This window comes from Podarcis cretensis (genome assembly GCF_951804945.1).
Source record: "Podarcis cretensis genome assembly, chromosome: 13".
NCBI classification, from domain to species: domain Eukaryota; kingdom Metazoa; phylum Chordata; class Lepidosauria; order Squamata; family Lacertidae; genus Podarcis; species Podarcis cretensis.
Window position 1 is genome coordinate 52,236,945 of NC_137182.1, and position 22,844 is coordinate 52,259,788.

General features: G+C 51.2%; 2 protein-coding genes across 6 annotated transcripts in view; one reads left to right on the top strand and one right to left on the bottom strand.

Annotated features, from left to right (window-relative positions):
* The window catches only part of GUCY2D (guanylate cyclase 2D, retinal), a 135,971-nt gene that overhangs the window by 88,366 nt on the left and 24,761 nt on the right, over window positions 1-22,844 (bottom strand). The window lies entirely within an intron of this gene.
* Window positions 13-14,558, top strand: TRAPPC1 (trafficking protein particle complex subunit 1). Of its 5 annotated transcripts, XM_079952206.1 has the most exons (6): window positions 1,026-1,144; window positions 3,039-3,137; window positions 9,167-9,237; window positions 9,981-10,119; window positions 13,177-13,314; window positions 13,774-14,558. In XM_079952206.1, the coding sequence occupies exons 1-5, from the start codon at window positions 1,061-1,063 to the stop codon at window positions 13,303-13,305; spliced, it is 522 nt and encodes a 173-aa protein (XP_079808332.1). In that variant the 5' UTR covers window positions 1,026-1,060; the 3' UTR covers window positions 13,306-13,314; window positions 13,774-14,558. The 5 variants fall into 5 exon arrangements, with proteins under 5 accessions (XP_079808333.1, XP_079808334.1, XP_079808332.1 ...); XM_079952207.1 differs by lacking the exon at window positions 1,026-1,144 and adding an exon at window positions 13-105 and having other exon boundaries at window positions 13,177-14,558; XM_079952208.1 differs by lacking the exon at window positions 1,026-1,144 and adding an exon at window positions 14-117 and having other exon boundaries at window positions 13,177-14,558.

The window sequence follows — 22,844 nt, forward strand, 5'->3', positions numbered from 1 at the left end:
AGAGACTGAGCTGGTGGTGCTTCCCCGTTGGTGCCCTGAAGAGAAAAACGATACCCGTGAGGGGCACAGAAATGAGCTTACAGCAGGACAACGGGAAAAACACAGGTGATATCAGGGGTCGGATCCCAGCTGAAGAAAAGCCCTGCCCTGCACCACTGCTAGCCTTTGCCCTGTATGGTGGCATTAGTCCCCATTTCCTGGTGGGCACATGGCAAGAGCTCAACTCCTACTTGGTTAAAGCTCTATTGATCCAGGGAACCTGGGTGGGCCTCCCCCCCCCCATGCTGCTGGACTATAAGTCCCATCAGCCACAGCCAGCGCCCAGGGGCAATGGGATCTGTAGTCCAGCAAAATCTGGAGGGTCCTGCTCTGCCAGCCCCCCACTCCTGCCCTAGAGGGATCCCTCTTCTTGCCCCTTTACGCTCCACACTCCCTTTCTGAAAACTGAAAACAACCCCAAGCATGCCTCCCCCCACATCACACCTGTCCCTTCCCCTTTAAGCGCCCCCACCTCAATTTTAATGGCAGGCCCCCTCCTACAATTCCCACCCCCAAATCCCCCTGGAGCTCCACCCACAATCCTATGGCCCCGCCCACACCTGTCCCTCGCCTCGCACCTGCCACAGGCCCCGCCCACACTGCGCTCCCCTCTCCCAAAAAACGTTGAGGTAAATCCTAATTCTCTCACCCGCCCCTCCCCCCCGCGGACCCGGTTTTTTCCCGCCGCTTTAAACGCCCTCGCTCTCCTTCCGTCCCGCGCTCGCTCACTCCTAGGCCGCGCCGCCCGCCCTCAAAAATAGCACGCACAAAAAATACAAAACCCAAACCAACCAACGCTTGCTTTTCATTTGGCTTAGGCCAACGCAACTCCTGGCAACCACCTTGGCAGGGAGGGCGGGGAGGCCGCCGCCGCCATTTTGCTTGAGGGCAAGAGCCGCGCCGGGGGGGGGAGGGGGAAAAAGAGAGAATGCGCGTGCGCGAGCCGCCTATCGCGATGAGGGCGGGCGGAAGCGCGGCGACAAGAGCACGCGCCGAGCGGCCGACCAATCAGCGCTCGCACATGCGCTCTCGCGCTCTCTCCTCCCGGAAGTATAAGAGGATTCGGAAGCTGCCGGGCAGGGAGGGGGTTGCCATAGAGACGAAGGTGAGGCTCCGGTATTGAGGGAAGGGGGCGGGGGCTGTAGGCCCCGGAGGGTCATCAATACGGGGAGCCCGTTGAGGGGCCGAAACGGCGGCCAAGGGCAGAACCAGCCCAGCGCTGGTGGGGGAGACGGGGGGTAGAGCTCCAGGGCTGGCCGGGCTGCGACTCTTGGTCCTCGGCCTCACTGCCTGATGGGACTCGGAGGCGGACCGCGGCAATGTCCCCGCTGCCCGCCCCCGCAGCGAGCGTTGAGGGGAGTCGGGCGCGTTTAATTTGCCCACTTTCGAATTCCAAAAGTGAGGGGTGCTAAACAGATGTAGCATGACTTGGGAATTCAAAAGAGATTTTGGTTAAAGTGATACAATTTAGTTTTGCTGGGTAAGTAAAAAGTGTGTAAAATTGCATTCAAAATGGTTTTTTACATATTGTTATTATATTATTATATTATATTATTATACTTATATTGTTATTGTTGTTTAGCACTGCCTCACATTTTCAGAAGGGAAAATTAAAATTAATGTTTTCTGAAAGCAGTTTATGTGCTTCTTCATCAACCATAGACTTACCAAGATCAATGTTGTCCAGTCACAAAAAATAATAGCTGGTTCAAATGCCTCACACCCAAAAGCATCTTTTTAACACTCCCTCACTGAAGAAATCTGCAAAAAAAAATCAAGTTTCACCCCCTAAAATGACACACCTTTCTGAGGGGAAAGCTGCCGCCACCACCGGGCAAGCCTGAGCAACCTGGCCTGTTGCCAGAGTCTATCAGGTGGCTCATGCCAGCAAGCCCAGCTTCACTAGGGCAGTGGAGAGGACTTTCTCAAGCCTGCCAACCTACCTCTGCCCAGGCAGCAACCCAAAGATGTGAGCTGGATCCCCCCCACTACTGCCTTGTACCCAGCGGCGTAGCGTGGGTTGTCAGCACCCGGGGCAAGGCAAGTCATTTGCGCCCCCTAACCCGGGACAAGGCAAGTAATTTGCGCCCCTAACCCCTAACCTGCCGCCGCTGCCAGCTTCTTCTTGCTGCTGCCTGGGCTGGGGTATTTACGGTAAGGTAGCCACGGCGGCGGCGGCAGGTCCGTGTCAGGTGATCTGAGGCGAGTTGCCGCTGGCACTGCCGCCCAAATGACGCCGCTTGCCCGGAGGAGGAGGAGGGCAGAGAGGCGAGGAAAATGCAACATGGCCCAGGGGGGGGGCTGCCTGGCGCGCCCTCCACGGCCCTGACGCGCGGGGACTGCGGCGAATGCTGAGAGCTGCTGCCTGCCGCCTGCCGGACGCCTTCAGCCCGGACGCGCGCACAGCTCGTTGGTTCCGCGAGACATGGGGCTCTGCTACAGCCTGCGCCCGAGGCTCTTCGGCGACTCCGGAGGCGGCGAGCGCGCCCCCCCCCCCAGATGTTGCGCCCGGTGCGGCCGGCCCCCCCTGCACCCCCACGCTACGCCACTGCTTGTACCCCCCTCCAATTGTTTTCATAGGTTTGTTAGTAATGGTGAATGGGTGCCAGTTGCAAGTAAATATTAGGTAAGACGTGGCTGATTCAAATGTTTACTAAATACAAGAAAAATAAACATTCACAGATCACTCTCCAGGGCATCAGAAAATTTTCTGGGGCAAACAGTTTTTTCTACACACACACATTAGCCTGTGCAACTAACCCTAAGTTGCACAGGAAATTTTCTGGGAAGCCAACATCGCTGGTACCACTCCTGCCAAGAGCCACACCTCTTTTTTTGGTGCCCCAAAAGGAGGTCATGGATGGGGGGGGATGCCTTGTGGGGGGGGGACACCTTTCCTGACCCCACTAAATGCCTCCACAAGCAATTGGACCTGGTGATGGGTGGGATCTCTGTATCCATGTCAGGTGTGCATGATGGATTCCTCACTTTCCTTGCAGATGACTGTGCATAATTTGTACATATTCGATCGCAATGGAATCTGCCTGCACTACAGTGAATGGAACCGGAAGAAGCAAGCTGGCATCTCTAAAGACGAGGTGAGACTTTAGGCTTGAGATATGGATGCCAAGGTTTAAGCCTGCTAAGAATGTCTAAGGATGCCAAGGCTTAAGCCTGCTAAGGACATAGTGTTATAAGAGTTTTAAGGTCTCAAATACAGAGTAAATATTTATAAATGCACACATATCTAAATATACGATATGTCTGAAATAGTATCAGAGAGCAATCCTGAAGCCATTTTGACTCTCCCAATGGCCTCAAATATTCCTCTGCAGTAGGGGAGGCAAACGGGGAAAGTCTTTTTGCTTGCAAATCATGTCTTAAGGGTGCATTTGTGTATGAATAGGGTGAGCCAGTGACCTGGATTCAGGAACTAAAGTATTAACCATTACAAAAGAATAGCCAGTCTGCTTAGGTAATGAGGTCAGTGACCATTATCAGGTATCCTGGCAGGCAAGGTTTCTGCTGTAGACCACCTCCTGTGATGTGTGCATGATGTTTTGGGTGGTCTTGGGCTACAGGGTGGGCAATTTCAATAGTCTATACAAGGGCTTGCACACCATTGTTCAGGGTTCTCCTCCCTCCTGCATGTGGTGAGTGGGGACCCTGTTGCAACAGTTCCTTGAATAAAGATCAGGCTTACTAGCCACTTTGTTTCTCAATATACTGTGGTTGGCCTCTGTTTTTTTCTCCTACCGATAGGGAACCCACTTAAGGACTCTATATGGGCTCCGTAATACCTCATAAGGGAAAGGGAGCAATTTTTTTCTTATAACTATAGGAAGAGCCCTGCTGGATCAAGCCAGTAACTTATCCTGTTCTCACAATGGCCAATCAGATGTTTCAGTGGGAAACTCACAAACAGGATCCAAGCACAAGTGCCCTCTCCCCCCCCCCTGCTGTTTCCAGCAACTGGTATTCAGAAGCATTGCTGCCTCTGACCATGGAGGCAGATGATAGGCATCATGGCTAGAGTTCCAAGAGTTTGCCAGTGTGGTGTAGTGGTAAAGAGCGGTGGACTCGTAATCTGGGAAACTGGGTTCGCGTCTCTGCTCCTCCACATGCAGCTGCTGGTTGACCTTGGGCCAGTCACACTTCTTTGAAGTCTCTCAGCCCCACTCACCTAACAGAGTGTTTGTTGTGGGGGAGGAAGGGAAAGGAGAATGTTAGCCGCTTTGAGACTCCTTAGGGTAGTGATAAAGCAGGATATCAAATCCAAACTCTTCTTCTTCTTCCTCTTTTTAAACCATCTGTTGATTGGTGGCCATCACTGCCTCCTGTGGGAGTGAGTTCCATAGTTTAACTATGCACTGCACCAGTCTCTTACTGGGATCTTTGCCCACCCACCCTAGATTTCTGGAGGGGGGGGCCCGTTTAGAAGTGAGGGAAACCAAACTGCAGTGTTCTGCAAGTTACTTAGTTTCTACTTCTATTAATCTTGCGTGGTGCAGAGCCTTGAAATGATGGTTCTGTTCCAAGTGGGCATAACTAAGCTGGCAAGTAATTTTTAAAAAAGTGTGGCGCTTAAACTAAGTAAAAGATTACCGTATTTTTCGCCCCATAGGGCGCACCGGCCCATAGGGCACACCTAGTTTTTTTTTTGGGGGGGGGGAATAAAGGGGAAAAAAATTATTCCCCCCCAGCCCGAGCTTCACCCGACCCCAGCCCCCAGAACAGGCTGCTATCCGCAAGCCGTGGGAGAGCAGCACGACTTCGCACAGCTCTCCCACGGCTTGCGGATAGCAGCCTGTTCTGGGGGCTTGCTTCTCCCCACCGCCAGCCTCCAAACCAGGTCGGGGAATAGCGGGATGGCGGCGCTCCGCCTCCCCGCTGTCCCCCGAGCTTGTGGGGCTGCCTGATATCTGCACGGAGCCCGGAGCACACTGTGCAGGCTTTGGGATGCAGGCTGCTATCCGCAAGCCTGGGGAGCCCGACGGGAACTCCTGCGGAGCTCCCAAGGCTTGCGGATAGCTTCCTGAAGCCTGGAGAGCGAGAGGGGTCCGTGCACACCAACCCCTCTCGCTCTCCAGGCTTCAGCGAAAGCCTACATTCGCCCCATAGGACGCACACACATTTCCCCTTCATTTTTGGAGGGGGGAAAGTGTGTCCTATAGGGCGAAAAATACGGTAATCAGCAGCTGTGCGGTGATATCCTGACTACCTTTTCTGGACATTTAAAACCACCAGCAGCAAACCCACTTTAACTTTCCATTGCTTCTTCAAGCCAGGGATAGGAACGGCTTTGTGCTGGCTGCCTTCCTCCTGCCATTGAAGAGCGAAAGCAGGAGTAAGTACAGACGTATCTTGGAAGTCGAACGGAATCCATTCCGGACCGTCCGTTTGACTTCCAAAACGTTCGGAAACCAAAGCGTGGCTTCTGATTGGCTGCAGGAAGCTCCAGTCCGTGCCGGAAGTTCGGCTTCCAAAAATAATTTGAAAAACGGAACACTCGCTTCTGGGTTTTGATTGTTCGGGAGCCGATTTGTTTGGGAGCCAAGGCATTTGAGATCCAAGGTATGACTGCAGCGATCTCTCCCCTAGCTGGAAAAATAATAGAAAGCTGCCTTATATCCTGGATCCATGCAGCTCAGTCAAGTCCGAGGCCGTTCCTATGCCCATGTGCTTTGCCCCTGATCAGGACACACAGTTGAAATAGTGTTACAGTGCCCTTTTCATTGCTCGGAGGAGAGCAGAGTGCTGGGGGTAGGTGCTGTTTTGCCTTGGTGGAACTTCTGCCCAGGTAAGCAAACAAAGGGGAATCATTGTGTGGCGAGTTCCCGCCCCCCACCAAGGATAAATAAAGACACAAGACACCATAATTTAAGGTCAAATGGGCAAATTAGGCCACAACTTTATTGAATTCAGGAATGAGAGGCATTGGTCCTATCGACTATCCGGCTCCAGCCCATTTGCTGGAGACACGGGAAGGGTTAACACCATAGAGGGGGAGTCTCCTGCTGAGGCACGTCAACTAGGAGCTCCCCCGGGTCACCGCTCTGGGGCGTGCCTTTGGCCCACACCTCCATAGGCTTCGGACAGGGCCACGCCCCCCGGAGTCCTTTATCGGACCACCCTTCGTTCACTGGGGGGAGGTGATGGCGTTCCCCCCCCCATCCTCTTAACCCCTTCTTACCAATGCCTAACCGCCAATGCAGCGGAGTTGTGACAAGTTGCTACGAGGTAGGCAAAAAACCAAATGGCTGTAAATTGCCAATTGGGGAAAATTCCTACCATGCCCCTTGTGGCGACAGACCGAAGTCCATAGCAAAGTCAGAAACCTACCTAAAGGGAGGGAGGGTGGGAAAACGTGGGAGCTAGCCGGCAAAAGAGGGTGAGCCCCGGCTGCGGGAGCCCTAAGTTTCCTGCTTGGCAGGGGGTTGGACTCGATGGCCCTTGTGGTCTCTTCCAACTCTATGATTCTATGATTCTAAATAGGGCAGGCCACGCCCCCCAGCCACCCGATTGGCTGGCTGGGCGGGCGACGCGCCCGGGATTCCACTGCTCTCGCGGGGGCTGAAATCAGCCCCCGCTCACGTGGGGTGGGCGTGAAGCCCGCAACCCCCACCTCCTGGGCAGGCCGGAAGTGGCTTTCTTATGCCACAGAATGACAATACACATTCAGCAGAGGAGAAGGGGGAAATGTGAGGATGTTTTCCTTTTATGCAATTTTGCAAGCCTGTTCTAAGATACATTTAGCACCTTCTGTACTAATCCGTGATGAAAAGCACAAGCTCTGTCTGGGGAAACATGAAATGGTGGTGCTGTTTACATGCATGGGGCGGGGAGAGGGAAGGGTGTGAGTAAAAAGGAAAGTTCAAAAGCTTCCTAGCTTGAATGATACTATGAGTTTAACAGCCTTTAGCAGCCGCCACTTTCTAATTTGGGGAATTGATTTCAATGTTGAAGCTTCCAGGGGAACAGCAAGCTCCATATGGGGAAGTTCTGCTGGTTATGTGACTTTGGGTGATTCACATCGGATAAGACGTTTTGTTTCTTGAAGAGGCGCTCAAGAGGCCAGGGGGTTTCATTCAGTAGCCAACTGTGGCGATCACACTCGGGGCCCCCGGACGTTTGACGGTCTATTGACCCTGTGCCACCACTGTGATTGCTTTCTTCGCTGCCACCACCCTGCTTCTCACGGGGACACACGGAGTCCAGACAGTTGTTAACATTAACAAATAATCAAGTTTATTTTTAAATGCAGGAACAAGCGTATGGTTTCAGTTTATTTCTCTCTTGTCAGTTTCTTAATCTTTTTTTTTTTTAATGATATTTTATTATATTTTAACAGTAAAAAAGTTATAACACATAAAAGAAAAAACACAAGAAAGATACAAAAAACACAAAAATGCAAACATTTAACATAGAACAAAAAGAAAAAACAAAAAACAAAAATCCCTCTTTTTTATTATCTCGTCTTTGATTAACTTGTTTTCATGACTTCCTCACGCCTCCCTTTTTTGTATTCCATTTAAAGATTGGTTCAGCAAATTCATATCCTGTTAGTTTATCCTTAATTATTTTTTCTCACATATTATAGCTTCAAATTTTTATCTAATATCAATCCATTCTTACATATTCTTATACCTTATTACTAGAACCCCTTTATTTCATTTCAATGTCATTAACATTCAAAAACTTTACAGTGTTTCTGTAAATAAATTTTAAATTTCTTCCAATCTTCTTCCACCAACTCTTCTCCCTGATCTCGGATTCTGCCAGTCATTTCCGCCATTTCCATGTAGTCCACAGTTTCTTAATCTTAGTTCCTAACAACTCCAAAGTGATTATTCCAACTATCTATCTGACTCAACCTAACAATTCCTCTCACTCTCTCACAATACAACTCTACCAACCCACACCTAAACCTCCCTCTTACTTCTCCAACTCCCAAACCTCAACTCTCAACTCCCAAACCTCAACTGACTTTCAAAAACTCCCACTCTAACTTTTACTCTCCCCCCCCCCCTTGCATTCTCACTGGCCAATCACATCACACTCATTTTAACCCTTTCCTTATGACCCATCTAGGAGGCAAACGCCACACCAACCATTAGAAATTCCTCCTAGTAAAGTTGGTTTTTGTGAAGCAATCATCTCTACAGTACAGTGGTACCTCGGGTTACATACGCTTCAGGTTACAGACTCCGCTAACCCAGAAATAGTGCTTCAGGTTAAGACCTTTGCTTCAGGATGTGAACAGAAATAGTGCTCCGGCGGCACGGCAGCAGCAGGAGGCTCCATTAGCTAAAGTGGTGCTTCAGGTTAAGAATAGTTTCAGGTTAAGTACAGACCTCGGGAACGAATTAAGTACTTAACCCAAGGTACCACTGTATATGGGACGCGGGTGGCGATGTGGGTAAAAGCCTCAGTGCCTAGGGCTTGCCGATCGGAAGGTCGGCGGTTCGAATCCCCGCGGCGGGGTGCGCTCCCGCTGCTCGGTCCCAGCGCCTGCCAACCTAGCAGTTCGAAAGCACTCCCGGGTGCAAGTAGATAAATAGGGACCGCTTACCGGCGGGAAGGTAAACGGCGTTTCCGTGTGCGGCTCTGGCTCGCCAGAGCAGCGATGTCACGCTGGCCACGTGACCCGGAAGTGTCTCCGGACAGCGCTGGCCCCTGGCCTCTTAAGTGAGATGGGCGCACCAACCCCAGAGTCTGTCAAGACTGGCCCGTACGGGCAGGGGTACCTTTACCTTTACCTTTACCACTGTATATTCTTAGATTCAGCTTCAGAAAGAGTATTTTGGGTTTTTTTAGTGAGTTATTTTTGGCTATGATGCAAGTCTGCTTTGCACATGTTATGGGTTAACTTTTCTAGGCACTACTGTTGCTGCAACATATCATACCCTAGTGTCTTATCAGTTGCATAGATTATCTCTTCAGGGCCCCGTTGGCTTTGCCTGTGGTTTCTGTGCCGTGGATGTCCTTGTATGGTTAGCCACAGGGTGGCGCCAGAGCAGAGCAAATGAGCGTGACTGAGTTTTTCATCCTTGCCATGGAATCTCACCCTATTCTCCCTGTGAACACATTCATATTTTTTCCTCTCTCTCTCTCTCCCTCCCTGCAGGAGTTCAAGCTGATGTATGGCATGCTCTTCTCCATCCGCTCCTTCGTTAGCAAGATGAGCCCTGTGGACATGTATCCTTTCTGCTTAAACAACAGCCTCAAAAGTATGACTCTTGTGGTTTTTTGGCAGAGGGAGCCTGACTGAACGCTTTTTCCTTCGCGTGGAGCAGCATTATCTACCATATTTTTCGCTCTATAGGGCGCACTTTTTCCCCTCTAAAAATTAAGGGGAAATGTGTGTGCGTCCTATAGAGCGAATGCAGGCTGCGCGGCTAAGCCCAAAGCCAGCGCTCCGTCTCGCTGTTCTAGCTTGGGGTTAGCTGCGCAAAGCTGCCGCAGGGCAACGGGGTGCCTTCACCCCGCTGCTGTGCAGAGGCTACGAAGGCTGTATGAAGGTGGGGGGAAGGCTGCAACGCTTTTCCCCACTGCCAGCCCCACAAGCTCAGGGGGCAGTGGGAAGGGGGGGCGCCGCCTCTGCGCTGCTCCCCAACCTGGTTTGGAGGCTGGCGGTGGGGGAAAGCAGTGCTTTCCCCCCCCCCCAGCCCCAAAGAGCAGGTCGAAAGGAACCCAAAGCCTCCGGAGCCCGGCGGGAACCCAGCGGGAGGCTTCGGGTGAATGCACCTTGAATGCACAGAACGCACCTTGTTTTATTGGGGGAGAACAAGAAACATCCCCCCCCCCCCGTTCTACCCCTCCTATAGGGCGAAAAATATGGTACTTAAGGAGTAAAACTTGTTTGGGAGGGAGGGGGCTTGGCCAGCTGCCTTTGTCTGACGTCTCCTTCCTCCAGTTCTCCTTAATTCCTTGCACCCCAGGAAAGATGGCTTCCTCTCCTTCCAGACCAGCAAGTACAAGCTGCACTACTATGAGACGCCCACGGGACTCAAGGTGGTGATGAACACAGACTTGGGGGTGGGCAACATCCGAGATGTTCTGCATCAGATCTACAGCTATGTGAGTCGGAAGTGGGGGGTGCCGCCTCCTCCCCTGCCCCCCATCCCATGATAATCCCTAGGGTGGCTCTCCTGTGTACAGGTGCCCTCCAAACGACTCTGCGTAAGAGGAGTAATAATAATAATTTATTTATACCCCTCCCATCTGGCTGGGTCCCCCCAGCCAATCTGGGCGGCTTCCAACAAAACACTAAAATACAATAACCTATTAAACATTAAAAGCTTCCCTAAACAGGGCTGCCTTTACATGTCTTCTAAAAGTTTGGTAGTTATTTTTCTCTTTGACATCTGGCGGGAGGGCGCTACTACCGAGAAGGCCCTCTGCCTGGTTCCCTGTAACTTGGCTTCTCGCAGCGAGGGAACCGCCAGAAGGTCCTTGGTGCTGGACCTCAGTGTCTGGGCTGGATGATGGGGATGGAGACGCTCCTTCAGGTATACTGGACCGAGGCCGTAGCAGGCGCAGGTCCTAGAGGGGTTATTCCCCCAGCCGCCTCCACTCTGGCACCTTCCAGATGTTGTACTGCAATGCCCACCATCACTTTCACTGACTCTTGGTTGCGCTGGTTGGGGTTGATGGAGGCTGGGAGTCCCGCAACAGCTGGAGGCCACCTGGAGGCTGTGTCCTACAGCAGCCGTCCTCAACTTTGGGTCTCTAGATGCTGTTGGACTACAACTCCCATAATTCCTAGCCAGCATGGCCAGGTATGATGGGACTTCTAGTCCAAGAATGTCTGAGGACCCAGGTTGGGAAAGGCTGATTATTGTGGGAGGGGTGGCTAACACCCCAGAGGACAGGATCACACTTCAAAACGACCTTGACAGATTAGAGAACTGGGCCAAAACAAACAAGATGAATTTTAATAGGGAGAAATGTAAAGTATTGCACTTGGGCAAAAAAAATGAGAGGCACAAATACAAGATGGGTGACACCTGGCTTGAGAGCAGTACATGTGAAAAGGATCTAGGAGTCTTGGTTGACCACAAACTTGACATGAGCCAACAGTGTGACGCGGCAGCTAAAAAAGCCAATGCAATTCTGGGCTGCATCAATAGGAGTATAGCATCTAGATCAAGGGAAGTAATAGTGCCACTGTATTCTGCTCTGGTCAGACCTCACCTGGAGTACTGTGTCCAGTTCTGGGCACCACAGTTCAAGAAGGACACTGAGAAACTGGAACGTGTCCAGAGGAGGGCAACCAAAATGGTCAAAGGCCTGGAAATGATGCCTTATGAGGAACGGCTAAGGGAGCTGGGCATGTTTAGCCTGGAGAAGAGGAGGTTAAGGGGGGATATGATAGCCATGTTCAAATATATAAAAGGATGTCACATAGAGGAGGGAGAAAGGTTGTTTTCTGCTGCTCCAGAGAAGCGGACACGGAGCAATGGCTCCAAACTACAAGAAAGAAGATTCCACCTAAACATTAGGAAGAACTTCCTGACAGTAAGGGCTGTTCGACAGTGGAATTTGCTGCCAAGGAGTGTGGTGGAGTCTCCTTCTTTGGAGGTCTTTAAGCAGAGGCTTGACAACCATATGTCAGGAGTGCTCTGATGGTGTTTCCTGCTTGGCAGGGGGTTGGACTCGATGGCCCTTGTGGTCTCTTCCAACTCTATGATTCTATGATTCTAGTCCAAGAATGTCTGAGGACCCAGGTTGGGAAAGGCTGATTATTGTGTACGGTGAGGTTATTGGCGGGGAGAGGGATATGCCTCTGACTTCTAAAGAGGGTCTGATTTGGGGCTACAACTCCCACCCCCACCCCCCAGTTCAAACTGCCTGGAAGGCGCCAGGCTGGGGAAGGCTGAGCTAAGGTTTTGTTTTGTTTTCAGGCCATTGGTTAATAGCGCAAGAAGTTAACCATGGGTAATTTCTGTTAATTATGGGCATGTTATCAGAGTTGGTGGCGTGGGGCAGAGGCTTATGTACAGTCATACCTTGGATCTCAAATGCCTTGGCTCCCAAACAAATTGGCTCCTGAATGATTGAAACCCGGAAGTGAGTGTTCCGGTTTTTGAACGTTCTTTTGAAAGCCGAATGTCTGCCGGGGCTTCCGCAGCTTCCGATTGGCTGCAGGGGCTTCCTGCAGTCAATCAGAAGCTGCGCTTTGGTTTCTGAACATTTTGGAATTCGAACAGACTTCTGGAATGGATTCTGTTAGACTTCCAAGATATGACAGTATAGTGATTATGAATGCAGTATTTAAATTTTATTATTTTTCTCCAGTACAGTGGTACCTCAGGTTACATACGCTTCAGGTTACAGATTCCGCTCACCCAGAAATAGTGCTTCAGGTTAAGAACTTTGCTTCAGGATGAGAACAGAAATCATGCTCCGGTGGCGCGGTGGCAGCAGGAGGCCCCATTAGCTGAAGTGGTGCTTCAGGTTAAGAACAGTTTCAGGTTAAGAACGGATCTCCAGAATGAATTAAGTACTTAACCCGAGGTACCACTGTACTGATTTTTTTCTGTTGGTGTACTTTTTATATTTTATGGGTAAACTGAGTAAAAAATGAGAGACAATGGTAGCAGCAGGTGAAACAGATCAACTGGTCAGGCCAAAGTTCTGTATATTTTTTGTTAAAAAGCGGTTACCTGATGTTGGAAGACCACCAAATTAGGGTTTAGGGGTGCAGCCTTTCAGAAAGGACCCCAGGCTCCTGCTTCCTCTGGGCCTTTCATTCATCTCCTCCAGTGCATTCGCCCCATTCCTTGTCCAGCTGCACTTCACTCCAGCAGTTGCTTTGACTCAGTGGTTGCCAACATGCCAAAACAGACAGGAGTCCTTAATTTCCCACTTCTGTGTTGGCAGCAGGGAGAGCGGTACTCTTAGGGTATCTGCTGCTGTCCTGAGAGAAGTGCGAATGATCCCAAAGTAAGAACAAAACATCAGTCACTGGGGTTAGTCAAAATAGAAATCTTTTTCGGAGCGGCAGGTCTCCCAATGTTTGGTTTTCATTTCCCTGAAGCTGTTTCATTTGGGGTCCGGAGGGGAGGAGGGGTATCCTCATCTCACTGACCTCGTGATTCTCCTCTCACTCAGCTTCTTCCATCTCCTCCCTAGATCTACGTGGAGTATGTGGTCAAAAACCCTCTGTGCAGCTTGAACGAGAACATCCAGAGTGAGCTCTTTCGGAGCAAGCTGGACGGCTTCATCCGTGGGCTGCCCTTCTTCTCAGCTCGGGCAGGCTAAGTGGTGCGGGTGGGTGTTTGCCTTTTCCCGTTCCATGCTGTAAATACTACAGTTCCCACGATGCACCTGGAGTAGTGTCTGGCAGCGAGCTTGGCACTTTCTCTGCTGGGTGTGCCAGCGTCAGAACAACCGTCATTCCCTGCACTTCAACCATAACAGACTTGTGGCCCAAACCAGAACTCTGAGCTTGGATACCTTTCAGATAGCGGCTTTCTCCGCAGTGCTTTCCTCCATTCCCTCCACCCCCACATGCCCCTTGACCCACGGCTCCATCTTTTGTCCCATTGCGTATTCCCCCTTAGTTGGGACCCCAAGAGCCCCTCTTCCTTCCCCTCCTGACCGTGACACACAGTCCTTTGCCAGCCCAGGCCTCTTCCTTTCTATTTATAGAGCTTTGCCTCATTCCTTTCTTCCCCCTCCGCCCCCCAAGCTCCTATTTATAGCCAGTCTCTTCTCCTGCTTTTCCAGTCCAGTGCTCTCCCAGCCTGGGCATGACATCAAGTGCCCCGGGGCTAGGGGGAGTGCTGCTTGGACGCAGCGGAAGATGCAGTGGCACGTCCTTCCCAAATGCATCTCGCGAAAAGACGGGCCAGCAATCCAACTTTCCGCCACCAGGAAAGGTCGACGAGCATCACAGGTCGAGAAGAGAGCTGTACGTTTCTTTTTTGCTGGATCCACCTTTCATGAATTAAACAAAATACCACCTTTAAGATCAGAAGTTGCTTTGATCACCCTCAGCCTTCTCTAGGACTCTCTGGGCTTTGCTGGCTAACTCTGTTGCCATTGCCCCCCAGACTGTGTTATGTTTGCAATGGCTGCTGGGCCACCTCCACAAATACCTCTATGTCAAGATGAGAGTCTCAGCTTCTTGGTCGCCCTGCAAACGAGATGCCGAAGGCCAGCGAGGCAGCAGCTCTTCTTCAAATTGGACTAACCGGCTCGTTAAATCGTTGGTCTCAAGTTCTTGCGTCACACGGGGCTTTTTACCTCCTCGGGCTTCGATGTTCAGAGAAGGGAAACAAAGCAAAAGCATCGGCAGATACACCTCCAGGCCAGAAATTAAGTGCCTGGGTTAACCACCGTCTTGCTTCACCCCCCCCACCCCCCCTTGAAAGGCCACGGCCAGTTGCGCCCTTCCCTTATTCGCTGCTGTTCATTCTGAGCGTTTTAAGCTCTGGGAGTTCTGTGTGTGATTCAAGCTTGTTTCCCGCTTCTTTAAATGCGAGCTGATTTTTAAAATTATGTCTCTTGTTCTCTCTTGTCATGATCAATTTTGCATGCTCTGAAAGGTTTCATATTGCCGTGCTGGTGATCTCGGTCCGTTAAATGGTATAAAACCTTAGCCTGGAGATGCATCCAATTAAATGAAGCTCACGTGGTGGATGGCTTGGACTTGCATTCAAGGGCTGGCGATATGACATTTTTGAAGCATGACATAAGAAGAAGCTGCTGGATCAGACCAGTGGCCCATCTAGTCCGGCCACACAGATGTCAGTGGGAAACCCACAAGCAAGAGCCCTCTCCCCTGTGGGACCCTGCGGCTGGCATTCAGGAGCATAACCCATGACAGTGGGCTAGGTGGTCCAGTGGCCTGATCCAGCGGTCTCTTCTTATGATAACCTCTCTCGTGCCCTGGTGCCCTCCCTCCCAAAGAGGAGGCTTATTGATATTTCTTTAGAATACTTACACCCTGCTTTTCAAAGCAGCTTACAAAGGTTGCCAAAACAAGATGCCTCTTGAATCTAGTAAAGGTAAAGGGACCCCTGACCGTTAGGTCCAGTCGTGGCCGACTCTGGGGTTGCGGCGCTCATCTCGCTTTATTGGCCGAGGGAGCCGGCGCACAGCTTCCGGATCATGTGGCCAGCAGGACTAAGCCGCTTCTGGTGAACCAGAGCAGTGCACGGAAATGCCGTTTACCTTCCCGCCAGAGTGGTACCTATTTATCTACTTGGACTTTTTGGCATGCTTTCGATCTGCTAGGTGGGCAGGAGCAGGGACCAAGCAACGGGAGCTCACCCCGTCGCGGGGATTCGAACCGCTGACCTTCTGATCGGCAAGCCCTAGGCTCTGTGGTTTAACCCACAGCGCCACCTGTGTCCCTTGAATCTAGTACAGGCACATAAATCACAAAGGTGTCCTATGGGGACCAGGATTGTGCACATTTGCTGTGCACATGCAGATGGTTATGGGTGTCCCCTGCTGTCCCAGCTCGCACCCAGGACCCCTGAATGTCGGAAGGGTCTCAGCAAAGAAACAAGGGCAGGTCAGCTGCCAGGTATCTCCTGCTGCTAAAAGGCAGAGCAGAGCGCCCATCCTCCGTGCTGGGCTTTAGTGTCTGGCAGGGATTATCTTCGCTTAATCCCTCAGGACAACAAGGGCAAGCAGGTAGTGAGCAGAGGGGAGCGGCATATCTGAGAATCGAAAAATGCTGGCTGGATTCAGCCCTGTATTCTATAGGGCCCAAGTTTCCCCCCTCCTCCTGAGACTGCCATCTCCTGGAACAGCTGACCCCATCTACCTTTTTCAAATGAGCCTGTCTACAATAAAACCTGGAAGTCACAATGGAAGTCCTGCTTTAAGTGAAGTCTTAAATCTCCCTGCTTTCAGAGCCCAGAAGACTACACCACCCGGATCCTGCTCATCAGGTTGCATGCCCCAAGACAGGAGTAGCAAGCATGATTGATGACTCTCCAACCATCAGGATGCCCCTGGTTTGATTCTAGTTTATAAAGGTAACAACTCAGGATCTCAGCAGTCCCCCCTGGGTTATTGCCAGCGGCTCCCATTTATCCTCCGTGGCCTGAGCATAGAAAACTGGTGGTGCCTGTTCAGATAATCACAGTATTTTATTTTATTTTTAAATGTAATAATACGTCTTTCACCACCCTTCCCCAACCTGGTACCCTTGAGATACTTTGGGTTACAACTCCCATAATCCCCAACAGAATACTGCAGTGCTGATGGGAACTGCTGTCAAAAATATCTTTAAGGTACTGTGTTGTGAACGCAGAAGGAAGGCTGTCTCAGGTCTCTCTCTTGGCAGAACGTTCTGCTGCCATTGAACGTCTGGTTTCCTGGGCAGGTTCTTTGACTCACCCTGCCATTTTCAAAGAGATGCCCACAGCCCTTTACGAAGGATTTATTCAGATAACCTCCACGTGTTGTCTCGGTTTAGAAGTTGTAGTTGAGGTTTTGCGGTTGGGGTTGGGGGTCTTTTGAAAGATGCAGCTGGGGAGGAGAGGATATAGCAAGGGGAATAAAGGGCATCGGTTTCCATGTCAGTTGCATTTCTGCAGCCGTTCACCTTCTGCCCAAAAACTGCATTAACGTGTCTCACTGTTGCAAAATCATGTAATTTAGGTAATTCACACAATTGTGTGGTGAACGTTGTCATCAGAGTATTCCACCCCATTCACTTCAGTGCAAACCGGGGCATGACAGCATATTGTTTGCAGACTGCATTGGTTTCCGTCCGGGACGCGGGGGCGAATCAGCGAATTTACACTCCCGTTTCTGTATTCGTCAAAATTTCCCCAACATCCCTAGGAAGGAGGAAATCATCCTTTCTGTAAAGGTAAAGGGACCCCTGACCATTAGGTCCAGTCGTGGCCGACTCTGGGGTTGCGGCGCTCATCTCGCTTTACTGGCCGAGGGAGCCGGCGTCCAGCTTCCGGGTCATGTGGCCAGCAGGACTAAGCTGCTTCTGGCGAACCAGAGCAGCGCACGGAAACGCTGTTTATCTTCCCGCTGGAGTGGTACCTATTTATCTACTTGCACTTTGACGTGCTTTCGAACTGCTAGGTTGGCAGGAGCAGGGACCGAGCATCGGGAGCTCACCCCGTTGTGGGGATTCGAACCGCCGACCTTCTGCTCGGCAAGTCCTAGGCTCTGTGGTTTAACCCACAGCGCCACCCGCGTCCCTTTCTGTACCGCAGAGTTAAACTGGGGAACTCGCTCCCACGGGAGGCAGCGATGGCCGCCAACTCAAAGAGAAATCAGACAAATTCATAGAGGGTAAAGCTATCGGCAGCAACCAGGCATGATGGTTATGTTGGGTCTCCACACTTGGGGGCAGTAAATGCTTCTGAATACCAGTTGCTGTGAGCCACAGGAGGAGAGAAGGCTCTTGCGCTCCGTTCCTTCCTGGAATTTGGTCATCTGGTTGGCCCCTGTGAGATCAGGAAGCTGGACTAAGTGGGCTGTTATCTTAAGGAGGAGGGTGAATCTGGATTTCCACATTCCGCTGGGGTTTGGCAACATTTCTTCAGCAGGAGGACTCCACTCGTCAGCCCTTCCTCCTCCTGGGCCCTCCCTGCCACACGCCACTCGCAGATTTGCTCTCTTTTTATCTCCCCACCCGCCTGACACACATACCCATTAGCTTCCCGCTAATCCCAGTGAGCTGACCAGGTGGTGTTAGGCCAGCGGCAGAGTGCTTTGGGTGTGCTGAGAAGCTTTGAATTTTGCACAGTTCCCGAGTTTAATTCCTTCAAAGCCCCAAATGGGAACGGCGTCCGTGGGGCCTGCCAACACTTGGCCCAGCTGGGGTTTAACTCTTGGAACTGTGTGCAGCTGTAGGTTCTAAGTGCTGCCTTTGAGGGCACAGTGAGGACCTGGCAGGTGGGCAAAATTGTCAATTTCGGTTTCTCTCATTTTCCCCATCTGTTTGTAATTCTTTTTATTTTAAAAATCAGCATTTTAGTGAATCTCTCCTAATAACACACATTTTTGTGTGCAATTTTCCTTAATACAGTGGTACCTCAGGTTACAGACGCCTCAGGTTACAGACGCTTCAGGTTACATACTCCGCTAACCCAGAAATAGTACTTCAGGTTAAGAACTTTGCTTCAGGATGAGAACAGAAATTGTGCTCTGGTGGCGTGGCAGCAGCAGGAGGCCCCATTAGCTAAAGTGGTGCTTCAGGTTAAGAACAGTTTCAGGTTAAGTACAGACCTCTGGAACGAATTAAGTACTTAACCTGAGGTACCACTGTATGTGCATATTAAAAGCCATATTACCCCTTCTATTAATTTTTTCTTTAACATAATGCATCATTGCATGTTTTCATATGCATTTCATGTGCATGCTCTCCTTGCCATATGCGTTTTTGTACACACTGCTAGGCAGGATAAATTGCATTGCAAAATTCAGAGACGTGCAGGTTTGGGAATTTGATTCGCGTATCATTTCAGAAAGTGCAAATTATTCAGTTTGCGTTGACAGGCAAATCTACCTGACCTCTTTCCCATCCCTAGTGGAGGCTCCTCAGTGGCTTTTCCCCAGCTCTGACTGGTTCACCAGCTACAGCCCCTTTGGGGCAGTGATGACGTAGCCACTGTACTCCATGCTCTGGTAACTTCCAGACTGGAGCCTAGCAGTTCCCCCTCTGCATGGGGCTGTGACACGGAAACTCTAGTCGCTCCAAAATGCAGCAGCCAGATTACTGGTGGGGGTTTCCCTGTAGGTCTCATATAACCCGTGTTTTAAAACAGCTCCACTGGTGGCCAGTTCATTTCCAGACGGAGTGGAAGGTGCTGGAGGGTTTAAAACCCTAAACAACTCAGGCCCCAAATATCTGAAAGACTGCCTCCTTCCTACAGACCTACTTGGGTGCTGAGTTAAGCAGAGTGGACCCTTTTGGTAGTTCCTCAGGGACGCGGGTGGCGCTGTGGGTTAAACCACAGAGCCTAGGACTTGCCAATCAGAAGGTCGGCGGTTTGAATCCCCGCGACGGGGTGAGCTCCTGTTGCTCGGTCCCTGCTCCTGCCAACCTAGCAGTTTGAAAGCACATCAAAGTGCAAGTAGATAAATAGGTACTGCTCCGGCGGGAAGGTAAACGGCGTTTCCGTGCGCTGCTCTGGTTCGCCAGAAGTGGCTTAGTCCTGCTGGCCACATGACCCGGAAGCTGTACGCCGGCTCCCTCGGCCAGTAAAGCGAGATGAGCGCCGCAACCCCAGAGTCGGTCACGACTGGACCTAATGGTCAGGGGTCCCTTTACCTTTACCTGCCCACATAGGCTCGGGGGGTGGCAGTCCAGGAGAGGGCCTTCTCTGTGGTGACTCATAAGCTGTGAAACAGAGGTGTATCTGGCCCCATCATACAGCTTCTGGCAAGTGCTGAAGACATTCAGGGTCCCTTCCCAGTCTTCAACTCTATATTTCTATGAAACTCTTTCCCCCGGCTTTTGACATTTGACGTTCATGGCTTTAAGACCAACTTCCTTTTTGTAAGTTGTTTTAAACTTTTTCATACCACGTTTTAATGTTGAAAGCCTTCCTTTACAGCAAAGGGCAGGTAATTAGTAATACAGTGGTACCCTGGGTTACATACGCTTCAGGTTACATACGCTTCAGGTTACAGACTCGGCTAACCCAGAAATATTACCTCAGGTTAAGAACTTTGCTTCAGGATGAGAACAGAAATCGTGCTCCGGCGGCGCGGCAGCAGCAGGAGGCCCTATTAGCTAAAGCGGTACCTCAGGTTAAGAACAGTTTCAGGTTAAGAACGGCCCTCCGGAATGAATTAAGTACTTAACCCAAGGTACCATTGTATTCTTTCTTTGTAGCTCTGACTCCTGCACGTAGTTCCTCTTCCAGAAAATAAGGTAGTTCCCTCTCCAGATGCCAATTTCAAAGACGGGCGGCTTAAGCCGGTTTTCTTTTTAAACCATTTCGTATTGTGAACATAAAGCCTAAATTGGATTTATCATCCCACTTGCTCTCCTGCGTTGACAAAATCTGGCACCTGCGATGCACTTAGCACAGGAGAAGGATCAAAGGTGGGCTTCAAGGTTGTGCCTGGATTCCCTTCCAGCGAATTTTGTGCCGTGCTTTCAGCCTTGCTGTGATTCCTTGACCAGCAGGGGGATTCCAGCTTCCAGTAACACATCCCAAGGCAAAGTGACCCCTCCTGTTGCTTTCCTGGGCCTTGGGCACCCTTGACCAGTGGTTAGGTGGCCTTTCTCACCTGGGTGTCCACAAACAGGAGTGTCCTGAAAAGAAAGAGGGAAGGAGGTGTCCCATCAAGGGCGACACGCCAGGAGTGTGGCTGCCACCAGGCCTCCTGCTCTCCTTCGGCGTGCCAGAAGCGTGTGAGAGATTTCCTGCTGCAAATTCAACTGGTGGGGAATCAAATCTACGAGGAAGGAATTAAGAGCGTCAAACGAGACCGTCCCAAACAGGGCGATGGGCTGTTGGGATAGGATATGGCGATTTAGGGGCATAGGGCAAGGAAAAGGGGAGGGTAGCAAGGGGGGTGTCAGAGGCCATGCTTCACCAGCTGCCAGGCCAGCAAATCCCCCACATGTTCCCTCCCCCGTGGGGAGGGAGGGAGGGAGGGAAGGGAGTGAGAAGGGAATCTCCGGGCATTAAGCACCGTGGCTCCGGCTAAGCTGCTGTCCTCGGCTCTGGTGCGGCAGGTGCCGCAGGGATCTCAGCCAGGCCTCCCCCGACCCCGGCAGAAGCCCCTCCAGGCATCATGTTCGCCAGCTCTTCGCGGGGAGGCCCGGCGCCCGCGGGCCGGGGGCCCGGGGGTGGGGGCAAGTTCAGCGTGGACGAACTCTACGGGCTGCCCAAGAAGACCAAAGGGGCACGGGGGGAGAGCGTCCGGCGGCGGAGCCAAGCCAGCCAGGGAGGCCAGATGGGGCGAGAGGGGCAGCCCCTGACCCCCGCCCAGGTGCTGGAGGCGGCCAGGTGCTTGATGGAGAGGCGGCGGCTTGAGAGCTACCTTCTGGAGGCCGGGATCAGTGCTGAGGAGCTGGAGAGCACACGCACCGGCATGGTGTACAGGTATGTGGCACTTGGGGGGGGGCAAGCTAGTCACAGGCTCAGGTGGGTGCCTCGTGCCTTTCGTACACAGCCGTCTTGAGCCCCAGCATGTATCAGGGCGATGGTGGCAGCGTTGCTTTTAGTCCTTGCAAAACAAGTTCCTAGTCCTCAAGGAAAGTTTTTTTTTCCTGTGAATGTGCTCATGGAAAACAGGGAGATGTTTCCAAGGGAATGTTGCTGTTCCTTAATCGTAGAATTGGAGGGACCCAAATGGGTCGTCTAGTTTGCCCTGAGATCTGTGGATGGAGGGTGGTATTCAAAATAAATACATAATAATAATAATAATAATAATAATAATAATAATAATAATAATGGGGCATTAGGGTTGTTAGAAGAAGGGTAGAACCTCTGGTGGGGAACATGTCCTCCTCCTGGGGTAGCCTGTCCACCTCTGGTCCCCATCTGCACTCAACTCTCACCTGTGGCTCCTAGAAGCTGTCAGCGTGCGACTGCGGCCACACCATGGGAAACGGCTTCGACCGGCCAGCTAAACCAGGTGAGAGAAGCCAATGAGTCTCAAACCCTCAGGCAGTTAGGGACTTTCTCTGCATGTGAAGGCAGGCTTTGACAGATGGAGCAGACGAGAACAGGAGTGAGTCCAGTGGTTAAGAAGGTGGTTTCTGCGCATGCTGTGGAGCATGGCAAACTAAGGCCTGGGGGCCAGATACGGCCCAATCGCCTTCTAAATCCAGCCCGCGGACAGTCGGGGAATCAACGTGTTTTTACATGAGTAGAATGTGTCCTTTTATTTAAAATGCATCTCTGGGTTATTTGTGGGGCCTGCCTGGTGATCTTACATGAGTAGAATGTGTCCTTTTCTTTAAAATCCATCTCTCGGTTATTAGTGGGGCATAGGAATTCATTCATTTCCCCCCCCCTAAAATATAGTCCGGCCCCCCACAAGGTCTGAGGGACAGTGGACCGGCCCCCCTGCTGAAAGAAATTGCTGACCCCTGCTGTAGAGGGAAGGGGGGGGCAGATGGAGCTCATCTACCTGGAAAAGGGAGCCCATATTGGAGAAGGAAAACTCTGATCCTTAACCCCGCTGCCTTGCCTTCGGGAGAAGAAACGGCTCAGGAGTAAAACCTACACAAATCTGGAGTCCCTAAGGCAGTTGGATGGTGCCTTTGTACACATCCTTCCAGCAACTCCGGCAGCCTAGCTGGTGCCAAACGTCTTGCTTTGCTTTGCTTTGGACCCCATCATCGAGGTTGAGATGGGGGTCTTGTCCGGACAGCCCAGGACCTCCAGATACACCGCCCAGACTGATGCCCAAGGAGGTTACTTCAGAACTACAGTGGTACCTCGGGTTACATAAGCTTCTGGTTACATGCGCTTCAGGTTACAGACTCCGCTAACCTAGAAATAGTACCTCGTGTTAAGAACTTAGCTTCAGGATGAGAACAGAAATCGTGCTCTGGCGGCGCAGCGGCAGCAGGAGGCCCCATTAGCTAAAGTGGTGCTTCAGGTTAAGAACAGTTTCAGGTTAAGAACGGACCTCCGGAACGAATTAAGTACTTAACCCGAGGTACCACTGTACTAATAATCATCAAACCTTTTATTGGCATCATATACAAACATCCAAAACAAATCACTACAGAATTACCACTTCCCCAGTGGCACAAAACATTTGCTAAAAGAAAGGAGGCAGAGCAGTCTATCGTCACATCTCTTGGTCTCCAGGGAGATCAGACGTCTGCAGTGTATTTCGAT